The sequence below is a fragment of the Gallus gallus genome, chromosome 2 (assembly GCF_016699485.2).
Source record: "Gallus gallus isolate bGalGal1 chromosome 2, bGalGal1.mat.broiler.GRCg7b, whole genome shotgun sequence".
NCBI lineage: Eukaryota > Metazoa > Chordata > Aves > Galliformes > Phasianidae > Gallus > Gallus gallus.
The window spans coordinates 40157890-40180913 of record NC_052533.1 but is presented as its reverse complement, the minus strand read 5'-3'; the positions used below and the strand labels follow the sequence as shown (position 1 = coordinate 40180913).

The following is a 23024-nucleotide window of genomic DNA, read 5'->3' as shown; positions in this document are numbered from 1 at the left end:
AACTTATGTGCCACCTTTTTCTTTAGCTAACAACATTTATTATTGTACAGGTTCTGCTGGAGTGCCATCCTCAGTATTGCTGTTGGCTAGAGACAGAAATTGGAAAACTAAGGCGACAGGCAGGTAGTTCTGATGTAACAGTGAACAGAGGAGGGCTTCTTCAATTGAACTAGGCTTTTAAAATGCTCACCCTCAGTTCTTATGACAGTTTACGAGGGTGGATAGTGATAGGACAAGGGGGAATGGGTTTAAACTGAGACGGGAGAGTTAGGTTAGATATTAGGAGGAATTTTTTCACTCAGAGGGTGGTGATGCACTGGAACAGGTTGCCCAAGGAGGTTGTGGATGCCCCATCCCTGGAGGCATTCAAGGCCAGGCTGGATGTGGCTCTGGGCAGCCTGCTCTGGTGGTTGGCAACCCTGCACGCAGCAGGGAGCTTGAAATTAGATGATCATTGTGGTCCTTTTCAATCCAGGCCATTCTATGATTCTGTGATTCTTCCTTGAGGAGCAAGAGTGAGAACTAGAATTGTTTTTCACTAAAGTTTTTTAAGTGCAGCTCACTTTACTTTGCCCAATTATCTGAGATTTAGGAGGCACATTATTGTTCATTTTTGTACATTTGCTGTGGACTGTGGTGTAAATGTTCAAGATATTGTATTTCTGTTTAAAAATAACTCAGAGTTTAAAAGATCAATATTAGATATTTTATTTATATATATATATATATTTACTGATAATAAAGGAGCTCTCCGTATTAAGAAATACCAGAGCTACTTTTTTTTCTTATTTTCAGTGTAGTTGTTTTGGAATGGAATTATTCACATAGAATCTGAACAATTATAAGAAGATGGTTGTGTTGATTTCTTGTCTTCTTCCATAGAAATACATCACATGCAAATTAGATGAAGTGTGACTTTTGGAAGGGCTTTGGAGATTCCAGCAGATGTCATGTTCTTTGCAGTCTCATGCAAGTAACTTGCATAGACTTAAATATCTCCTACTTTCTTCCAAATAACAATGTTTGAAAAGCAGATCAGCACAAGAGACACTGTCACCCAGCATGAGTCCATCAATTTTAATTTCACCGAGGACAGGTTGGTTCATTGCTCTGCAGGGGCGATGATCTCTAGCAATGAAGTGGGAGCAGACTTAACAGCTTCTCCTGCCTGGAATATATTAGTGGCACCTGTGATTTGGAGCCTGCATGTATTCAGCAATAAAGGTGACTTCTGATGTTTTCGTATAGTGTCTGTCTGAAAACTTTCAAAATTTATGGGGTAATTTAGCTTCCTGTGTACCTTTGAGTATTTTCCTGCTTGCTCTACATGAATATGTTTTTGTATTTATTAATTTATTGTCTTATGGTAGTATTTCTGTCACATTACTCTTTCATGAAGACTAGAGAAAGCTGGAACTGATATCTCTAGGCTCATATGCCATCCTAGCTATTTCTCATATATCAAAAGAAACAGGATAATTTTCTACCTGTTGGTCATTTTTAAGCTTAGCAGAAGTGACATTAACCAGAATTTTACACAGCGTGCCTGAGGGTGTTGAAGGTACAGAATATACTAGATTTGTACTTGCACTCGTAGGTTTCATTTTTCATTATATATAGGTTTTTAGATTAGCAGATGGTAAGCTGGATATCAGATAGGTAATATAAGGTAGAAATGATTGGAGAAAAGCTTGTATTGTGTTTATTCCTCTCTTTGAAGAAAAATACTCAGACCATACACCGTCAGTTGTGTTTCTTAGTAGTGTTGAATATAGAAAAGTCTAAGTGAGATTTACAGAAGCATCAGAATTGTTCTCTGCAGTTCTATCCATGCTGGTAAGTACAACGTGTCATTAAAACAGCCCTCAGATAATATGGTTTTGCAAGGTTGTCTGAACAGAATTAAGAACATTCTGTCACCTGAAAGAAGTAAACTTCTTACTTATTCCTCACTGCACTCACTCATGGTCATGGGATTCCACTTACGAAAGTGACAGCAAATAAACTCAGCCAAAAAAAAAAAAGATGAAAAAATTGTAAATAAATATATCTTAGATGTCAATATCTGTCTTGTAAAGTACTCCAGCTTCAAGGATAACAGTTAAATCTTTGCTGTCACCAGTAAGTGCTTGCTTAGTTTATTGAAGCTGCAGGAGAAAGTCTAGTGTTCTGTATAACTTGAAAGAATAACATCAGTATATTGTCAAAATATAGGCTTACGGTGGCGATTTTTTTTTTCCCCCTCTGTCAGTCATCTAATAAGCCTAGGAAGGAGTAACCAACTAGTTCTCGTCTTTAAGTTGTTCAGGATACTAGTTGATGAGCTAGTTTTGTTAAGAACTTGTAAAAAGAAAACTATCTTTACCAACTTCTAATTAGCCCCTGGTAGATATAGTCCAGTAAAGGACTGTATGCTTTGCTTCTGTTTGTGGTTGGAAGTCAAAGTAATAGTGTTTTATACTCAACTGTAGTGTCAATGTGAGTCTTCAGATTTCTGTTTACTTAGTTTTAGGTATACCTACTGAAAACCTTCTGGCAAATCCTGTGACCAAACTGTTCTGCTTGTGTGCTCCTTGTCATCTTCTGCTCTATAAATTGTCTATTGCCTGTTGTCAGCAGAGCAGTTGTGATAAAACCAAGTTTCTGTCTCCATAAACCATTACATGAGTGACTGCTCTAATTAATTTTCAGTAATATCTTTCTAATGAAAACTTCTAGGTTGATGTCATCTTTTATTAAGAGATTCTATGAATCCTCTCTTACTTTTTGTATTGCATGTTTAAATGTGAGGGAAGAACTAAGTAAGAGGCAGTCCTGTTATTTATTATATATTTTTTCCAGTGTTATCTACAAAATAGAGCAGATCTTATAGCATAAAATTTGTAATTCAGTTGCATGATTAAACTTTCCTCTGATTTCAGGGTACCATAAGCAGTAAAAAAGAACTTACTTGAGCTGCTGTTTACTCTCCATTCTTTATATGATGGTCAACTTCCTGAAGTTCCCTGACTAACCACTGTGCTGTACCTGTTTTAAGTGACAGGCTGTCACTGTAGCACATCTAGCACATTTCACCTATTAGATTTCACCTACACAGACAATTTCCATGGCTTTTAACTCTAAGACATTGCAGCCCAAATAACTTCTGAGTTAAGACAACAGGTTCCTTTTCTTTGTGAAACTGGCTCAAGCTATGATTGAACAGTATTTCTAATTTCCGTTCTCTCACTGTTAAATTGAACAAAAAAGCAGGCACTTAAAGTAGCTGACATACTCTATAGCTACTCTAATTGAAGTTGGAGTATTCTTGTTATTTGAGCTAGTTCTATTCGCAGTCCATTTTGTGGTCTTGATTACTTGAATAGTTTCCCAGAGTTCCAGCTTGGAGGTGTTTGGGCTTTGGCAGCCAGCAATTGTCTCTTCCTCTGTTTCAGTGCTCTTGCTGCTGTTCAGGGTCACTCTCTGTGCCTTTGTTATTTGATTTATTAATATTTCAGTCCCTGAGAGTACTTCATCTCCAGGTGACATCCAAACTAACATCAGCTCTGACATAAAAACTCAGACCCACAGTGGCTGTTCTATGCTTAGGTGCTTTTCTGCATGAAACCAGTTTTGGTAGTGAAGGCTCTCAAAGTCAGCGGATGTCTGATGGGTGAAGGTGCCTCCACTAGGCAGGACAAAATATCTAGTCACAGTAATGCAGGTTTGAGTGGGACTTAATCCTTACAGGTTGTTGGAGAAGAGAAAGGAAGAGTTGGGAGGTACAGGTTAGAGAAATATTAGCCAGATTTACCTCTGCAAATATTGGTTGGATTCATCATTGGCATGCCATAAGAGGGAAGTGAGAGGACAGTTTAGGATGGGGCAATTGGAAGGTATGGTGTAGTAGACTCCTGTGATAAGTATTTACTGCTTCCTTCCTTCCTTCCTTCCTGCGTTTTCTTTGCTTTTGGTAATGGTGTCTGCCTTGCTTAACATAGTCTAGAGGGCAGGCTCCAGTAGCCAAAGGTGAAGAAGGGTGTGTGGGTACTTCAGTTGGATAGATGTTCTTAGTTTGTTTTCAGCAGCCTTTTTCTGCTGTATCTTTTGACGTCACTGAAGTTTACTAGCAGCGAATAGTAGAGAACTTAGATTATGGATGATACTGATTAGTTTGAGTTAAAACTGTGATTTAGACTTGACTATCTGACACATGTTTGTGGGATGTTTTCTTTAAACTCTGCTGCATGATATAAACCCAACGATTTCAGACTTCCATTCTGTGTGTGTTGTGGAGACAGGATACAAGATGTCTGAATTTGCTACTCTACCACCATACAGTAGGAAAACCAGGTTGTCAAATGATTATTTTTGATTGATTTATGGATGTTATAATAGCAAACACCAAAAAAGATCAAGGTAATGTCACGTCTTCTCTTTCAACCTGTGAAGAATCCTGCAAAATATGGCAAGTAGTTGTCAGAAATCTCTGTAACATATTGGCCCTTGGTCATCATATGTGATCTTCCTTAAAATGCATTCTTTGTGTGCACATATCTAGTAGATACTATGGAAAGAATATGGTATAATAGCATCAGTCAGAGTTGTCAATTGGAGCAGCTGTGTTCACTGGCTACATTCAGTGTCATCTTCATTACTTTCGTTCAAATAAGCCTCTGAGATTCTCAGGTTTTAAGGTCATCCATAGTATATTTAATGGACATAATAGAGCCTTCTAGTTCAAAATTTCAGCTTTCCGCAATCTGGTATTTGGCTTGTTGGGGAGATGCATTTTTGATGTGTTAGGATATTTTATAAACTGCTTATTTTGTACTGAATTTTTAAGTACTTTGTGGAAAAGGAGTTTGTTAGACACGATGCAACTTTTGATGTGAAGTATACATGCCAAACCTATCAAATTGATTGTGTTGCTTTTGGAGATGCTTAAAACTTTGTAGTGATGTATGATTCCCTCAATATTTAGGGTTTTTTTTTTTTTTTTTGTGTGTGTGTGTGTGTGTGAGATTTATTGTATGATGAAAGCAAATGAGTTGATTTCTTCATGTCTCACCTAGTTTGATGATAGGTTCTCCAAAGAGTTAGTTGTTCGAATACTCATGTGGCACTTTCCAGCTAGAATATTCTTTGACTAAGCAAAGTATGTGCATTGTATTTTCTTTGCATCCTCCTGATATGCAAAATCTAAACAATATAAAACCCACTGGATTTTGGGAAAACAGAAAGTGAAGAACTTGATTTCTGATGGCTGCCAATACTTCATGGAGCCTGGGGAGCAGAACAGACTCCTTTTGTTTTATTTTCTTAAAGGAGCAGAGTATTTCTGTGACATAAAGTAGAAATGTGGGACTGAGAGAGGCTAAGCCAAGCACCTTCCTCCCTTTTGGTGTCCCAACTGTCTTATGGCCCTGGCCTGAGTGAGGACCGATTCAGCAGCAGTCTTGTGTAATGCAGACCACAGCCTTCCCTTTAGGTAGGGGATGATGTTGGTGTGTCTACCTAGTTCTCTCTTGTATGTGCATCCTGTATGTTGTTTTAAACTTGCATTGATGTGTCTTTGTAGGAATGGAATTTTGTTTCTGTGTTAGAGCTAACAAGATAAACATTTTACCGATAGTTCTTTTCAGGAGGATCTTTTTACTTCATCAGGGGTCTCTGATAGTCTTTGCATGCTCAGCAGATAGCTGAAGTAACTTATGGTCACAGAGATTAGGTAGATGAAGTAATTTATAGGTACGAAGACTGCATCTCTTGTCTGTCCAGCCATCTGAAATACCTCTGAGCCTTGAGTTAAAGACAAGTTAGACATCCCACTCTAAACAGTGAGACAAGGATATCAATAGGCTTGTTATGTTGGACGACTACTAATTTTTGGTGCTGAGTGATAGAAAACTTAAGGAGGAGAAGTTAAACAATTAGCAATATACATGTTTAGATAGCAACAATTTGTGTTTAGCAGGTATCTGTATGTTTAGTCAAGTGTTGGGAAGATTGATGAACTGAAAGTACTCAGCCAATGAGGAGCCAGGGGAGGAGAAGATAAGTATTGGGTAACAGGGCATAAAAGATGTAATGCTGTTTTCTGTGTGTGCTCCTGCTTGTGGAACGCCCACCATTGCAAATGTGAATAAAATCTGTTTTATCAGAGATACCATCCTGATAAATTATTTGGATATTTCCAGTATTTTTGAAGCCCAACTCCCTTTTGGTTGTAGTCCAGTTATTAGAAGTAACACAGAGTTGCTCTGTTCTTGTTTTGTATCAAAGTTGTTTTCCTTGTAAATAAAAATTTATTTTCCTACCTGCAAACTCTGTTTTTCATCTGTGATGTGAATCGAGCTGGATAATAATATTGTTGTAATTAAGATTGTACTGGCCCATTTATTCCTCCCAGTTATGTCACTGTTAGCCTTTTCTCTGTGATCTGCAATACAGAAGTGAAGTCTGCTAAATTATTAAGTAGTAGCAAATTTAGAACAAATTTAGAAAATAAAAAAAGAAAAAAGGAAGGAAGATGGGAAGGACTGTTGAATGACACAAATAGTATTGGGCAGCCAGCCACTTCACTGGGGTGTAAGCTCTAAGTGCTGCTTGTGGTATCAATCTCAATTGTGTACCTTTTGTTTATGTGTTTGCCATAAATTTTGCTGTGCCTCAGTGTGGTGATGTTGGATGTGCTGAAGCATGGATAAATACAGTTAATGTTCTTTTTCATAATCGATATGAATTCCAAGGCTGATGAGTGAAAAATAGATGCATTATCTTTAAGGCTGTATTTTCTTCACAGTCCTAAAAAGCAACCCCTAAGCAAGTCCATTTGAAATTAGAAAACTACATAGCGTTAGTTTATTGTTACTGTACTCTCTTTTTGCTTAAACAAAATAAGGGCAGTTGACCATAGTCTGTTGCTGACTATAGAATTTCAGACTGTTCAACAGGGGCAGGTAATTGGCTGGGGAAGCAAAAGTTGAACTTAGAAACTACTAGTAGCGAATGTAGCTTCTTCGGATAAGTGACATTTCTGTTCGTAAAGTGGGCTCACTTAGGAATGTAGAAATTGACTGGGACTTGGCAAAGCAGTAGAGATTTCTCTTGAGATTTTGTGAATCTGTGGTTAAAATCAAGAAGGACACAATAATCAGAAACAGGTCATCTATTAGTTATGGGTAATAATTGTATTTCTTATCTCCATTTTAGATGTGCAATGCTTCCAGAAGTTTCCAGTTGCAGTTCAACTTGATTAGTATGCAGAGAAACAATTGTTTTTAAAAATCTAATTTTCATCCTGAGATGCTCAGTCAATAAGGTTTTTAAAGAATACTGCAGTTTTTATATTTTAATATTTTATATTTAAACAAATGATAAATTGAAGAACCTCAATAAATAAAGGATGTGTAACCAAAATGTAAGCATGCTCTCCCAACCACCAGTCTTCAACTGGTGTCTTCAGAGATGGCTTTCAGTAGCAAAGTCCTTGATTGTTATAAGCGTATGCCAGGCTCCTTTACTGACATGAACAATTTGATTAATGTTATGGCTAAGGGTAAAAGAGGGGGGAAAAAACCACCCAACAACAGTTAAGTAGTTGCATACATATCTCCAAGGTGGCCTAACAAGACAGTTTCCTAAAAATGAAATATTTCTGTATGACTTCTTTTTCAGTTAGTAGAACCGCAAACTTTCCTTGGATGCGGTCATTTGCTTTGTCATATGATTCTTACATAGAGTTTTTAATTCAACTACATTTAAAAAAAGAATTATAGAACAGTTTGATTGTTTTTGAAAATGCCATCTTTTGAGGGTTATGGAAACAGTGAAGGACATGCAGCTGGTTGGTAGTTATTGGAGGTGAATTGGAATGGATTGAAAGGACAACTAGCAGTCCTACCTAGAGAGCTTCATGGCATTACAGAGTAATGAAAACCTTTTTTCGGGTAGTTGGATAGTTTGAGATGTGTTCAGAGCAGAGAAAGGATCGTAGCTATTATAAGAGGTGTTTTTCTGCTAGGAGCATACCTTTGAGTTGAGACTTCTATTCAGTGTTGGCTTCAGTGGGCAATGTATCATGTTATGGATGTGCAACTGAAAGTTAAAATGCCTATAAAAGTTTTGATTTTTTTTTAAAATTAAAAATGCATTTCCATGTGAGAATACTGAAATCTTTCATTTAATCGGGAATGTGTAAGTGATATTTCTTAACACCTGTGAAGTAAGTAAATTATATGGGAAATGTTTGTATTGTTCTTCTGATAGCTTCAGATGTTTTCAGATCCTCTCAAACTGGGGCAATATAAGAAGTATGTTGGAAATATAAGAGAGAGTGTGTGGGTTTGTTTTTTTTTTAATAGAGAATGCTGTAGCTGTTGATCTCTGACAGGTTCAGATGGTAGACCATTTTTGTCCTAATATACCACAAGCATTTTATTGCCCCCCAAACCAAAATTAGTGCTATCCATTAAATTCTTCTTGAATGGGGAAGCAAAAGTAAGCTTTCCATAGCTCACTATAAAAATGTACATAACGGTAAATGTGAAATCCAATTGAAATAGTTGATTTGTACAGTGTTTGAGTCTCTTTTTTTTCAGCTCCACAAATTTAGAAAGCAACATAGTTGTGCTTCCTAGTGTGTGATGCTTGCACTGCTTGACTTTTCATTTTATTTTATTAATGAAATGGCTGTCAAGGTGGATGGATACAGGGGTTAGGAATGGAACCGAACGATGAGTTTCAAGGTTGGTAATTACAAAATTCATAAGGCTTGGAATTTAGAGAGGAATGTTTTTGAAATACAGCAAGTAAAATAGAAACTGCGTTGTCATCAGACCATTTTAACAAACTCATGAGTAACATGAAAAATAATCTGGTGGTCTTAGTCTTTTTTTTTTTTTTTTTTTTTTCCCCTGGAGCAGAAATACAATTCTTGATTGCTGAGCGTTGCTGAATGTTTTAGCTTGTAATTGATACCAGTTGGTAATGCGTCTGATGCACTCAGTTGTTAGGCATTTATGGTTAATGAGAATTTAAATGTTTGAAAATACTCTGCTGTACCTAGCGGGCAGTAGCACAAGCTTTATCTTCCACTTGTTTGACATGTAGTGTACTTCTGGGTGATGAGCAAAGAATCACAGAATATCCCAGGATTCCAACCCCACCTCCACGCAGCACCACCCAAAACCCAAACCCAGTGTCTGAGAGTGCTGTCCAAACGCTCCCTGAGCTCCGGCCCTTGGGGCCGTGCCCACTGCCCTGGGCAGCCCGTTCCACGCCCACCGCTCTCTGGTGCAGCCCCCGTCCCTCACCCCCAGCTGCCCCTCCCCTGACACAGCTCCATGCCGTTCCCTCGGGCCCTGTCGCTGTCACACAGAGCAGAGCTCAGCGCTGCCCCTCCGCTCCCTGTGAGGAGCTGCAGCCGCCATGAGGCCTCCCCTCAGCTCCTCTGCTCTGTGCTGAGCAAACACAGGGACTTCAGCTGCTGAAGATGAAAGTAACCACAGAGTAAATATCAGAAATATGACCAATTCATTTTGTGAAGTTGTGTTCCATGGATGAAGAGGAAGTCTGAGAGTGAATCCCATGATTATGGATTAGCTGCCAGTTGGTCTTCTCTGGTGGTGAAATGGTTGGTAGGGCTGCAGTGAGGTCCATGGCAAGCACCCTGAAGAAATGGGGAGGGGGAAGATCCATAGTGCACCTCAGGATCTTGATGGAGACTGCTGAGCTGGGGCTAGGCCAGAGGAGCAGGAGGCTGGTATTCTCCAAACAGATTTGAGGTTAAAGCAAGAAATCCGGTTTCTATCAAATCTGAACGGTGCTTAAGCAGCTGTGGTGTTAGAGCAATAGTGCCCCTGCTCAGCTTTAAGTGGTCTCTTTTAATGAATATTAATAATAAATAAATAAAATGCCCCCAGTTTTGGTGAAAGAGAAAAACTAAGGATTCTTTTGGAAGTGTGTGTCAGTAACAGTTATTTTGTAACTTCTGTATGACTCTGGCTGGTGTATGTCTGATATTACATAACTCGGCTCTGCTACCTCCTGCCTGGCTGTCCTCTTAAGAGTATGTTGAAGTTTTCATCAATGGTAATCTGTAAGTTAATTACAGAAATACCATGTCCTGAGTAACTGTGTGCTCTATGAGCAAGCCCAGTAAAGTAATAGAGGAAAAGATGGCAAGATTAATCAGACCTAGGGAAGTTAATGCTGTTATTTCCCTGGTGTTACAAGATATCCTTCTTCTTTTGATTACAGTTACATCAGGCTTCTAAAATGGGACATGTACCATCATTTACTTCTCTTCTGCTTTATATATATATTGTTTTCCCATTCTCAGTTAATGGAAGAATCTGGTCTCCATTTCTCCTGTGTTTTTCTGATAGTCTGGTCTGGATTATTTGTCTTACGACATAAGATGATGTTTTGGAAGGCTGTTTCTGTTTCTTCTATCTTTGCCTTTTTTTTTTTTTTATTTGAAGTCTTGTGTTGCTTGACTGAACATTTATCCCTCATTCCTTCTCCTAGCTCCTTTTTATCACTTTAGTGTTTTTGAAAGTGTTATCCACCTGCCTCTGTTGTGAGCCTATAGATGTCTGTGCAGTTCCCTCCTTTTTTTTCTTTTTTCTTTTTCTGGGATACTGCTGTGAGAAAGGTGAGGAAGGGAGTCATGCATCAAATACTTACATTTCTGTTCGACTTGAACAAGGTCACGGTTAGAATGGATGACTATGAAAAGTTCCTGAGTTGCTGGCCTCTCTGAAATGAGAGGAAAGCTATTTTGTTGACCTGAACAGTTTTTGCTGAGTGGTTAGGACTCGTGTTCCTGTAGATAATTCTCTTTGCTTTTCTGGCTTTCAGAGTTGTCAGGCATAAAAACTGATTCATCTGGGATGACAAAAGAAGGCAGAGTACTTGAAGAGAGCAATGTGAAGGCTTGTGAAAATTGGTTACTCTTTTTTCCATTTAGTATTACTGTTCAGATTGTACTGAAAATGTGCAGCATGCTTTTACAAGCAACTAAGAATGCATCTAAAAAACTGAAGGGATGAGGCCAGTGTTCTATTTTTCTGAGACTATGTATAAAATAGGTTATAGTTGACTAGAAGGTCAAACTAACACTGATGCTATGGCTATGATGAGAAGGATATGGAAGGATGCCATCATCTCTGCATATGTGGAATTTCAGAAGTTACTACTGCAGGACATCATGGTGCTGGTGAAGGCATACTCTGTACATGAATGACTGGTTTCCTTCTCTGGGGTGGCTTTAGGCGATGCAAAGTATGTCTCTGTGGAGCTTATGTTCATTCTGGGGGTGCTTTGCTGGTCTAATATGTGAAGATTTCTCAATTGAAGTGCTCGTGCTGTAGATGTAACTTAATAGACTCTGCTCTAATAGACTCAAAGGATTTTTTTTTTCCTTGGTCCTGATAGGAGGAGAGATTTTTTTTTTTTAATGCAGTTGTTGCTTTTTTTCTAAGCTGTGGAGATACAATGCTTTACTGCATGTGATGTAGTTGATAAAAGATGGCCTGATAACAGGAGTGAATTAAGTGGGGTAATGATCATGAGGATGTCACAGGCCCAGAATGGACTTTGCTATATATAAAGCCTAGTCTTGTTTGCTAAGTCTAAATAAATAGAAAACTGAGAACTTATCGGTTGGATAGAGGGAAACACTTGCACTAGGGTCAAGCGACCATATCATTTTCTCAGGGGCAAAGCTTCACTTCTGTATGCTTTATCCCTTTGAATATGTAACAGATATTTCTAAGGTGAACAAGGAAAACTCAGAGTAAGTGAAACAAAAATGTGCTATGAAATGTGCAGTCAGAATTTTGATCAGATGTTTTTCAATTCTGCTGTTTTTACCCACTGTTAAGTGCATCATCTCTCCCTACAGAGCAATCAGAAGAGGAGAAAAATGCTTTGTAAGTGAGGAAGCAGTATTGTAAAATCATTTAAAAGTCAAACAAAACATGGAGATTATAGATCAGTGTAATAGATGGGAGTAAGTTAATCTTTTCAAATGTTGGCAATTTCTGTTTAGAGCTCCCTTATTTTTAGCACTGCTCTTGAAAACATTATGGTGGTTGACATTCAGCTTACCGTTGCTCTCGTCCTTTTTATTCTGTGAAGATAAACTCTGTAGAGAATAGGTGAAAAGCTGATTCATGATTACAAATAGAGGGTTTCCATTTGTTTAGTGAGGGAAGGGTTATGGAGATACTTATGGGAGATGGAGTCAGGGCAGAAGCGTGAGGGTAAATGATGCACTAGCTTAAGATTATTAGAAGCAAGGGTTGTTTATCTATGAATAATGTAAAGTAAAGGTGATCTTTGTTCTGTTTTGGAGGCAGTGGGAGTAGAGTTCTGCATAAAGGTGGCAAAGGATGCTTGCCCAAGCAAAATGTCTGAAGCTCTGAAGAGTGGTTGCTTATTATACCCAAACTTATTTAGTTGGAAAAAGAGAAGCAGGAAAGAACAACAGGAGCCTCAGTAGGCTATGAAAACAGTCCCATAAATATTATGTGGTGGAAAAGCATAAAGGTGTTCTTAATATGGAAATATTGAAAAAAGGGCTTAAACAAAATGATGCTTTCAAAATAATATAATAACCTGAGCCAATCTGGGGTATGCAAAACAGCAAGTCTGGTTAGTCAGAGTTCCTGAAATACTGAGCAGAGATTTGTATTAAGTATGTTAATCCTATCTAGAGGAACAATAGCAAATATGTGTTCTAAATGCCCACGTTAGTAGTATTAGTCAATTTGGTAGGACTGTTTTTTAGAATTTTTTTTTTTTTTTTACTTTTGTGGAGGAAAGCAGGTACGTCATATTGTGTCACATTCACTCTAGGCTGTTGGGAATCACAGCAAACTGCCCTTCATGTGAGCTAAATGGTTTTCTGTCCCCTCTTGGCAAAGAGCTAAATTGTTGTTTCGCTTAATTATATGTATGATTCCTGTAGGAAAAGGCAATTTAAGATATGTGCTGCTGTGAAAGATGGCTGTATTTAAAATAATGTTTCTGTCTCACTTGAACAACACGATTAATTTCATTTGTATGGTCTTACAGTCCTAGCAGTTAGTTTATTGTAGAATGGCTGGGGCCAATCAAAGATGAGCGAGTGAAGACTGAAGTAGAATAATGTTGGTTGTTTACTCTTTAGCAGGAGGCTATTATTGCTCCTTGCCTTTCCAAAACAGCTATGTTGGAGCACAATTTTTCACACCGTACAAACAATAGATGTTTGGCTTAATGAGTTTAGATATGAATAAGGACTCTGATGTTTGCACTCATTTGTTTCTAAATGTATATTTTTTTATTACATGAAGCATTTGTTTTCTCTGTTTCAACCTCCCAGAGCTTTCCTCAGAATCCTGCAGAAAACATTCTGTGAATAACTAATTTGGAAATTAGACATAGTACCTTCTGTTTGCTTATTATTAATACTATTATTATTATTTTTATTGCTCCCACATCTTAGCTGTATTGTAGATAGCCACTGGTACTTCCTACCCGGTGCTTAATGGGAACTGAATGTTCAATTTCCTTTGTTCAGCTTTCAGAACTGAACTCATAACAGCTGTGTGTGAAATACAATCACAGAAGTGAAAATACTGCAACTTTAATTGTGCTCATCCTTGTGCAAAAAGAGCCCCTCCTTTTCAGAAGACTAGTTGTAGGGAATTAGCATATATATCAAGGTTATAAATGCAAGGGGAAAAAAGCAACCAGCAGAAAGAAACTGTCTCCATATCTTCAGTGCATCTCTTAAGTTAAAGCCTTCTTTCCTTGCTTTTGTGACTTGTATGAACCTCACTGTTAATCTGGAAGAAACCTGTGCAAAAGAATAAAATGTCCTTAAGAAAAAAACACCCTGAACCCCCAAGCAACTACTAGTCAAAATAGTATTACCTTATATAATTGGTTTATTTACCAAAAGTGGCATAACCTTGTTGCTTATGATCTTTTTTTTTTTAAAGGTAGATCTGTGCTCCTCTGAGTAACTACTTGAAAAACCCTTTCACAGAAATCTTGTATTTCTTTGAACAGGTACTTTGTGCTGGACTTTGAGACAGGAATTCTGCAGTATTTTGTGAATGAACAAAGTAAAACCCAGAAGCCTCGAGGAGCCTTGTCTTTAGCTGGAGCTATAATATCACCCAGTGATGAAGTACCGCACATGTTGGTGGTCTACTCTGCTAGCGGAGAGATATTTAAGTTGAGAGGTACAGTGCTGCTTAAAGTACCAGCTGTGTTGTTCTCCCTTTCTTGCCTCTGCATCTCCTCTCATTTATCTATTACTTCCCTGTACTGTCGGAAGGTAGTGGTTGTATAGCTGCGTTCTTGCATACTACGCTATAAAACACAATGGAATAGTGATGTGGAGTTAAGTACATGTGAATTTACAATGCATGTTGTCTTATAGGGCTGGAAGATACCTCAAGATAAGTTCTCTAAGTTCTTAGAGTGGCATGTTGATTGTTCAGTGCCTCTAGTTTGCTACTGAAGGAAGGAAGGGCTATTTATGTTGCTGTCTACATCATAGCGGTTAATTTCTAATCTTCTCCCCTGCCACCATCATGCCAACAACATGTAATAATGAATCTGCTAAAGGCTTGAAGAAGGGGAAATGCCAGTGGAATACTATTAAGATACTCTGTTTTCACTAGTCTTGGAATAATTTAGTATACTTTTAATATAATATGTTGCCTTCATGTATCCTCCAATGTACAAAAGACTATAGGGTACATGAAAATCACTTTGAAATTAAAAGTTATTAAAAAAAAAAAAAAGAGTACCACAAACCAGTACTTGATCAAACATACAAAAAATACTTTCATATAAAACCAATTTATAAAAATAAGATGAACAGGTACTTTTTAAAAACAAAACAAAACAAAAACTGACATGTCATACATTGTTTCAAAAGTTTAAAATAATGTTAGTTTTGTTTTGACCACAACTTCAGTTGGCTATGTAGGATTTTCTGTGGTACATGTATAGAAGTATAAATGAAGGCAGTTATCATTTTAAGTGTGGAACTGAAACACAAGATCAAGCAAGGAGAACTTCAGTTCAAATGTTGTGGAATTTGCAGTTAGAAATCATGAATGCACATGGTTGGTTCGTCATGCTTATTCACTTGAGATTTTTGGATGCTTAAAGCATACTGCTTTTAATGTAGTGAGATTTAAGGACTTGAATAAAATTAATAGATTCTATAATGAGTCAATAACCATTGAGATTTTTAATAGCAAAGGAAGTTAGGAAAGAATATTTACTGAATGTATCCAATTCTGCACTGATGTTATTAATTAGCATATTAGTGGTTTGTTTAAAACAAACAAAAAAAAAGGCACAAATCTCTCCTAAGTGTATTTTACCAGCATTATACAGGAGCCATCTAATATAGAAAGCATAATTCTTAGTTTTTAAACCTGTTTTTCAAAGATGGTCAGGGGACGCTGTATCTTTAAGAGGCATACCAGCAAAATATAGATATAAAGAGAAGTTCAGTTGAACTACACTGAAGAAGAGCTGAAGTGTCTGCAGAACTTGTAGCTTGTCTGGTTGATGGGCCTGGATATTGTGTTTTCATGTATTTGAATGCTGTGGCATGGCCTTTGTTCTTCATGGACATGATTAAAAGGAAAAGTTGAATGCCATCTTGAGATACTTCTGCTTTTAATAATGTCTGAGACTGGTAAGGAGTGTCTCAAGACAAATAACAACTGGTAGAGATAACTATGAAGAAGAGTCATAAGCTTATTGCTTCCAACTGGCCACAGCATCTTAAGTTGGGATTTAGATGTATTGTACTTCAGAAATAGCACATACTTAAACTAGAATAAACTAAAATGTACAGTCCCAATGAGTAAATAACCCCCCCCTCCCTTTCTTCCTTCTCCATTCCCTCTTGTCTCCTCCTCCCTTCATCTTCTGTTATCGCAAAAAAAAAAAGTTCATGTGTGAACTCTTGCATTCTCTTGCTTCTGTTATAGCTGCTGATGCAAAGGAGAAACAATATTGGATTAATCAGCTTCGATCCTGTGCCAAACACCACAAGGAAGGTAATTCAAAGGTAAATAATGAAGAGGGAGAAGTAATGGCTGTTTTATGTGGTGTAGGTGAGGAACAGAATTATGTGGATGATAGACTGGCTGCTGTGATTTGTATTTGTGTTCAGGTATTTCTGAATGAAAGTAGCAAGTTGTAATTCCTTCCTATCTGGAACAGAGTTCTTTAAGTCAGTCGGGCTTCTTTCTTTTTAAATAAACATTGTCCAATTCATGGGAAATTCATGAAATGCGTTTCGGATGCTGTCAATAGATGGTTCTTGAAAAATTTACCATTCATTAATAAATACCTGTGTGATAAACTGATTAGTATTTATAGTTTAATGGCTCTTATTAAGAAGCTTCATGTATATGTTAGCAGTGGTCAGTTCTACAACTTCTTTAAGAAATCTGGAAGGTGTCGTCATGTGAAGGTTAATATTAATTCCTTCTCTTTAGAAGTGATGTGTGAATTTTTCTCCTCAAACAGACAAACATTTTGAACAGGTACTTTACAAATAGCAGAATGATGAATCGAGAGTGTTCCCTGCCTCTTGGCAGGAATGGCTTGAATCTATTTAAATTCGAATGCACCTTGAAGGTGGGAGAGATTACAAAATAAATACAGTAATGACTTGTTCCTCAAAAATAATTTGAGGAACAAGTCATTACTGTATTTATTTTGTGTGCTTTTTGTGTAGATACTGAAAGTCACTTAAAAACAACCAGCAGTTTCCTTTTTCACATTCAGTCTTTTAAACACCTTTGTTAATATATTTACAAGAAAAAAAAGATTGCTTTCCTGCTGCGAATTGCTTGCTATATAAATAAATAAATGCATTTAAATGCAATTGGGAAGGGCTCCACCCTGCCCTGCCAGAAGATATTGATCATATGTTAGCTGAACAGCTGGGTGGTATTTTTAAGGGAATGGCATTCACTGAAGTGTCTGAAGTGAAATAGAAACATTTTTATCTTCTTTTTTGAGTGCTGGTGATTTGTTAGGGAGTTATTCTGGTTCACTAAAAGCCTTTGCTGAGGAAAATTAATAACTTAGTTTTTCATTAATCTCTTTTCATTCTTTTGCCAGACATTTAAATATTGTTTTTGTGTGGCTGTGGCCCGGTGCTATTCTCAATATATTTTATTTATATATACTGTATGATTCCATCATGTTCTCTAACAATGATATCTTATAATAATTTTCATCATCCCCCTTGAATCTCTCGTGGAATGTGTTCCTTTACTGAAGTTTCTCTGAAGTCCTGCAGGTGTAAGCAACCGCATAGTTAAATCTGAATCTGATTATATCCCTTTCTCATATAAATGTTATGTTCTTATTACAACACAAAAAAGTTGTATGAAAATGTTGCTTGCATACTGACTGAATATAGTCCAAAGGTGAGCTGCACAGCTGACAAGTAGACATAATACAAGCTAAGTCTGTTGCTGTGTTTTAATTAAATTTTACATCTTAATGATAAAAAAGCAATAAAAGGATAATGTTCTGGCAAATAATACCCGTGCTGTAGGATAATTCCAGTGTTCTCAATATTCCCATACAGGTTTCATTTTGCTTAATTACAGAGCACTTAGCCTCCAGAGAGTGCCAAATCGCACTCGTTGGAAGAAGTCATCTGTGTCTAGATAGGATTGCTGCTTTTTTTTTTTTTAAAGACTATTCTAAGTCAATTGGATTGTCCATGTCTTAATTAAAGTCAAATTGGAGTTCAGAGAGAAAGTGAATTCAAAAAGTAGGCCCGTGCATGACTTTTCTTTTTTCTGGTACCTTCCAAGAATTTTATATCCATGCACTGTCCAAAGCGTTTTCGTTTTTCAGTTTATTTTCCCTTTATCTTGAATGTTTGATGATGGTGGCTGTAAAACCACTACTAAATACACAGAGAGCTTTTTATACAACTCTTAATTTCAGTGTATGTTGTTGGATTGGCATATATAATCCTTGTATTTCTCAGCGTGTATCAGGAGCTCGGCCAGGAACAAAAAGCTTTATCTTGTGAAGCAGCTTGTGCCTTGAATTGTGGTGAGATGGAAACTCTCAGGTTTGTGGAAGATCAAAGGACTAGACTCCTTGTTCCAGCGCTCAGCTCAGAGCTGAGCAGTGAGATGCTGAAAATTGGGTGGTGCAGTTCCTTGTTTCACCGCATCCCATCTTCCAGTTCTCTGCAGCTGCACACAGCAGTCTAGTTCCCTTCCTTTTGCTGCCACCTTTTGTGCAGATTCTGCTGTGTTTCATGCCAATAGGAGCTTGGGCATCAGAAACTAGCTCACTGAGGAATTGGGTGAGCGCTGATAAAAGACAAGCGGGAGATGTGACGCTGCTTGTCATATGGTAAAGCCTTGCTGTCTTCCTTCTCCTGCATGGAGAATGGTCAAAGTGAATCTGGCCAGAAACTAACCTTCCTCTGGTTTAGTTTCAGGCTACATATTTAAAACTGAGCCAACCTAATGACTGCTTGTCTCAGAGATTTTCTGTCTCTTCTTCCTCTCAAGCAGTGTTCCTAGAGCCTGTTACAGCCATCATCTGGCCCTTTGGAATGGCTGTTTGGGGAACTAAATTAGCAGAAAATTTTGTTTACTTTTCTGTCTCTCCTCTGATTTAACTCCCTGAAGTTGTTGTCATTGGATTCAAATGGACATCATAGTCTGTATGGAGGGAGTAAAGAATGAAGATTAAAACTGCTTCTCCAGGGACAACTGCAGTGATTTATCTGTAATTTAGAAACAGCACCCGTAGTAATTTCTGGAAGTTTGAAGTCAGCACTTGCCTCAATTGGTTGAGGCAGATGTGTACTACTTCCTCTACAGCTGGAAGAATCACTGTCAGACCTTTGCAGGCTCTTCGGTTTTCTCAGGTTTCTTTTTGCCTTCAGTAATGAATACAATGGAGTTAACTTTCGCTTTCCAAATGGAATATAGAATGCATGTTTTTAACATGCTCAAGGTAACTTTCTATAGAGCCAGACTAGTGGAGGTTTCTAGCTTTGATTCTTAACATGAAAACTCCTTTTCAGCAAGTTTACTCTTCCCTCCTCCCTGGTATGCTTTTCTACTTTTCTCTTTCTTGATCCGGAGAACTGAAATAAAGCATCGTGCTTCTAATTAAAACATGCTTTGGAAATGGTCATTGTAGTGAAGCTGAGAAGGAAGCACTGCTTGGCTGTAGGTATGTATTTTTCACTTCCCTTCGGAACTTGCATGAAGATAGAGTTGCTCACATCTCTGGTTTCAAAATCTTTGAAAGAAGTCTTGGAGGAAAAAAAAAATCAGGGTTGAACATAAGCATGCTGAAATGATTCTTGACAAATAAAATATTTTTATGAGCAAATAAACATTAGTCTCTTGCTTAAAAGCAGGCAAATCTATCGCCTTACCTAAAGATGATAAAGCACGGTAATAATCTGTCAGAAAAGTTAGTGCTGTAGATACAGCTCTACACAAATATGCAAAGGATCCCATAAGCTCATCCCTTTTCAGTGCTAGAATTTGGATTTTATGTAGTTTGTCATTTGCATTTTAATATTTCTGAATGATCAGAATGTAATTTAAACAGATTTGTGCATATTCTTCTTCAGGATTTGCTTACTTAGGATGCACTGGAGAAAGAAATGGATAGGAATTAAAATACTGAATGGTGGTGTCTCAGTTGTAATTACTTTCTGACTGCGTGACTTCTCATTGCTTTAAAGCTGTACGCAGGGATTTGTGCTGTGCTGTGTATGTATACAGAGGAGTAGAGGAATGTCATTTCAGTATTTATTATTCTGTAGAAAACATCTGTGGCACAGTGCTTCTGAAGCAGATGATTATCATCCATAAACAGACATGACAATTCTCTTCAAAAATTAGTTTATTGATCTCTGGAACATTGCATTTGCTTTTGAAAATAAACAAAACTGTTTGCTTCTGGTAAATGGTGGAAAACCCTTCTCTGTGAGGAGAAAGAGTAATGTCTAGGGAAAATGAGTCATGAAACATTAGCGTAGTTGAAACATTAGTATGGCTGGAACTTGCTGTTCTATGGTTACATTATTTAATTGTTGGAATTTTTCATATCCAAATAGAAGCATTGAGTATATTGCTTTTTTCTCTTGGAGATGGACAGTCAAAATAAGGAGCTTAACCCAGGACTATATTAGCTAGGCATACTTTAGAGAGTTTTAGATCATAAAACAAGGATGAATGTGAGAACAAATAACCTTTTATTATCTTCTATATTTTTCTTTTATTGGGTTCATTTTATTAGCAGGCAAAGTGTTGGAACCATGGTAAAGTGTAGCCTCAGGAAAGGGTATTTGTAATCCCTTTCAGTTGCTTCAGCTTGTGGGTTTCCTGGCTCATTACTAGCACCATGCATTACTAATTATTGAAGAGCTTGTATCTTCCTTTCATCTGTCTTTTCATTATTTTTTTTTCTATCTACTTGCAAGCCAGAAGGCAGTGGGACCAAAGAAGAACATCAGTGATAATAGAGGAAAGAGCAGGAGATTAGAAGCAAAGATCTGTCAGTTACTGTCACTGCTTTGAATTCCTGGGAGAGTGAATTTGGGAAAATGACTGTTGCAGTATGTTGTGTAATTAGATTGCTTTTGGCTGTTTAAAAAAAAAGAAAATCACGTAGATTTTAACATTTTTAACAGCAACAGAAAAGTTGATTTTTGCACAGCTGTGTGTCTAAATGCAAAAGAGATGCTTTTCATTCCCAGTTTTTAATTTGAAGAAGTTCTGCAAAAGAAGAGTCAAGTACTTGGCTGGGTTGTAAGTGTTGACAATATGTTGTAAAATTGGAAAGTACATGAAGGACTGAGTGTGTCATTCCAGGAAAGGTCTCTCCTGGAAGTTGCAGGAAGAATCTGGCAGAAGGAGTTGGTTACCAGCCCCATGTCCTTGGGCTGAGTTGGCACAGTGCTCTGCTGCTGGTACAGATGTCTGGGGCAGGTCTGCTGCTTCCAACTGCTGAGGAGTGCAGTTCCACTTTGAAAGGCTTTCTTGAGTGATTGTAGAAGCTGCCTACTGCAGACGTTCATCTGCATTTTGCATCTTTAAGTGTTTTGCGCTTACTAGTATCTCTTCCTTGCAGTTCAGTGTCTTTTTGGTCATTGTTCAGGTTTTGCACCAATCTCATGAATTAAGGTATGGAACAGAAGTAAAGGTTACTTGCTAGTTGGAATTTCATGTCTATCTTTGGGATGTGCCTAGGGTGAACTTTCTGGGTAGCCAGTGGTTGTAGTGTAGAGTTCATTTGGGTTCTGTATGTTATGGACGTCCTCTAAAGAATAATTCCAAGATTAGATGCAAGAGGATTTGTATGGTGGACTGGTGGAGTTTTATAGCACATTCATTGGAAAAGCAGAGTTACTAAATGGAAGTAAGGTATAAAAGGGGACCGAAAATGAAAAGAAGAGGAAAATATGTAGATCTTCAGGATCCATTCAAATCAACGTATTTAGCTTTGATATTCATGCAGACTGGTTAATTCTGAATAGATCTTTCTGTCTCAGCATGTTGCAAAGAATTGATAACTTCTTGTTCTGAGAGGGGAAGGACAAGTTAATAGAACAGGCCCATGAACAGAGGTGATCTCTATGTAGAGATCTTGTAGCACTGTTGTAGGGCAAGGCATTCAGCTGAACACCAGGCAAACCTGGCAGTGTGATTATAGTTAGCCCTTGTCAGGTTGTCTGATGGTATGTGTACAGATTTGGGTTACCTGTTGTTACTCTGTTGGGACAGCCTTTCCTGTACCACTTGCTACTGAAACTATAGATGCGTTGTTCTTCCCGATTCTCTCTTCTCTTTCACTCCATACCTTAAATGATGGTCTACCAGCAACAGTTATCACAAGCTGCCATATGCCTTTACAAAACTTAGTGCCTTTAAGGTGGCTTTTCGTTCTGGTCACACAGTCTTTGTTCTGCTTCACATCACAGTTTAGGAGCTGGCTTGATAAGCACTAGGGCAAGTCTTACAGTAAGAAAAACCTAACCTGGATTAAGCAAGTTCTAAAATGATTGGCGTGCCTGCTTCTTGGAAGTGTATTCATTGCCTGCTTGTGATACAAGGACAATTTTAAAAAACACGGCTAGCTGCAGCTTTTGTGCTAATGGTGCCCTATCAAATTTATGACTCCCAAAAGTATGTTGGGAGATCCGTAAGATCTGTCCATAGGCCAGCTGCAAGCAGTTCATGGTGATTCACAACAATGTCTTGAAGCAAAACAGAATATGTGAAATAGATGTACAAGTCCAATTATGAATGTCTCTCAAAGCGTGCAAGTTAAATGGGATTATTTTGACTGCTGTTTTTTCTGAAAGCTCATTCTCTCTCATTCCTTCCTTATTCTGTGTTTAAACAGAAATAGCACATCACATGGATTTTTCCATATTTATTTTATATTTCTCTTGTTATTTGCAGATCTAGAACTTATTTTTCCCCAAGAGAAAATAAGACATAATAAAACTAAACTTCTCATAGTGTTGCTTTCCTTCAAGCGAAACTAATGGCTGGACTCACAGTTTTAAATTGCTGCTGCTTATCTATGTTTTGTGATCAGGTTAGCTATATGAAGGTAGCAGTCCTGGATTTTTTTCATATTGTGATAGCATGATGCTAGAACATCAGTGAGTCTCAGAAGATTTAATTCTAAAAATCACTTTTATTAAACTGAAGGATATGTTTATCTTATGCTGAAAAATGGAATTATCGTGTTCTTCCTCAGCACTCAAAATTTCATTTGGAAGTATTCTCGTGCTAGTCAATTTAGAAAAGAAAAGTGAGTAAATATATTCTGCTATCATGCTAAGGGTAACCCTTTTCTGTGGGACTTCTATTTAAAAAGAAAATTCAGTCACATCCAGTTTTACTCAACTCCTTTTCCAAAATACCTCTTTCTCTGTTATTTCAAGTGGTGGTTGTTTCTGAACAATGCCCTTTCAGATGAAAGATGAATTA

At 37.6% G+C, this 23024-nt stretch overlaps 1 protein-coding gene across 1 annotated transcript in view; it reads left to right on the top strand.

Annotated features, from left to right (window-relative positions):
- OSBPL10 (oxysterol binding protein like 10) overlaps window positions 1-23024 on the top strand; it is a 105162-nt gene that overhangs the window by 17946 nt on the left and 64192 nt on the right. The window contains exons 2-3 of the mRNA XM_004939425.5: window positions 14047-14222; window positions 15999-16078. Of these exons, the coding sequence (XP_004939482.1) occupies window positions 14047-14222; window positions 15999-16078 (256 nt within the window). The remainder of the gene's footprint in view (window positions 1-14046; window positions 14223-15998; window positions 16079-23024) is intronic.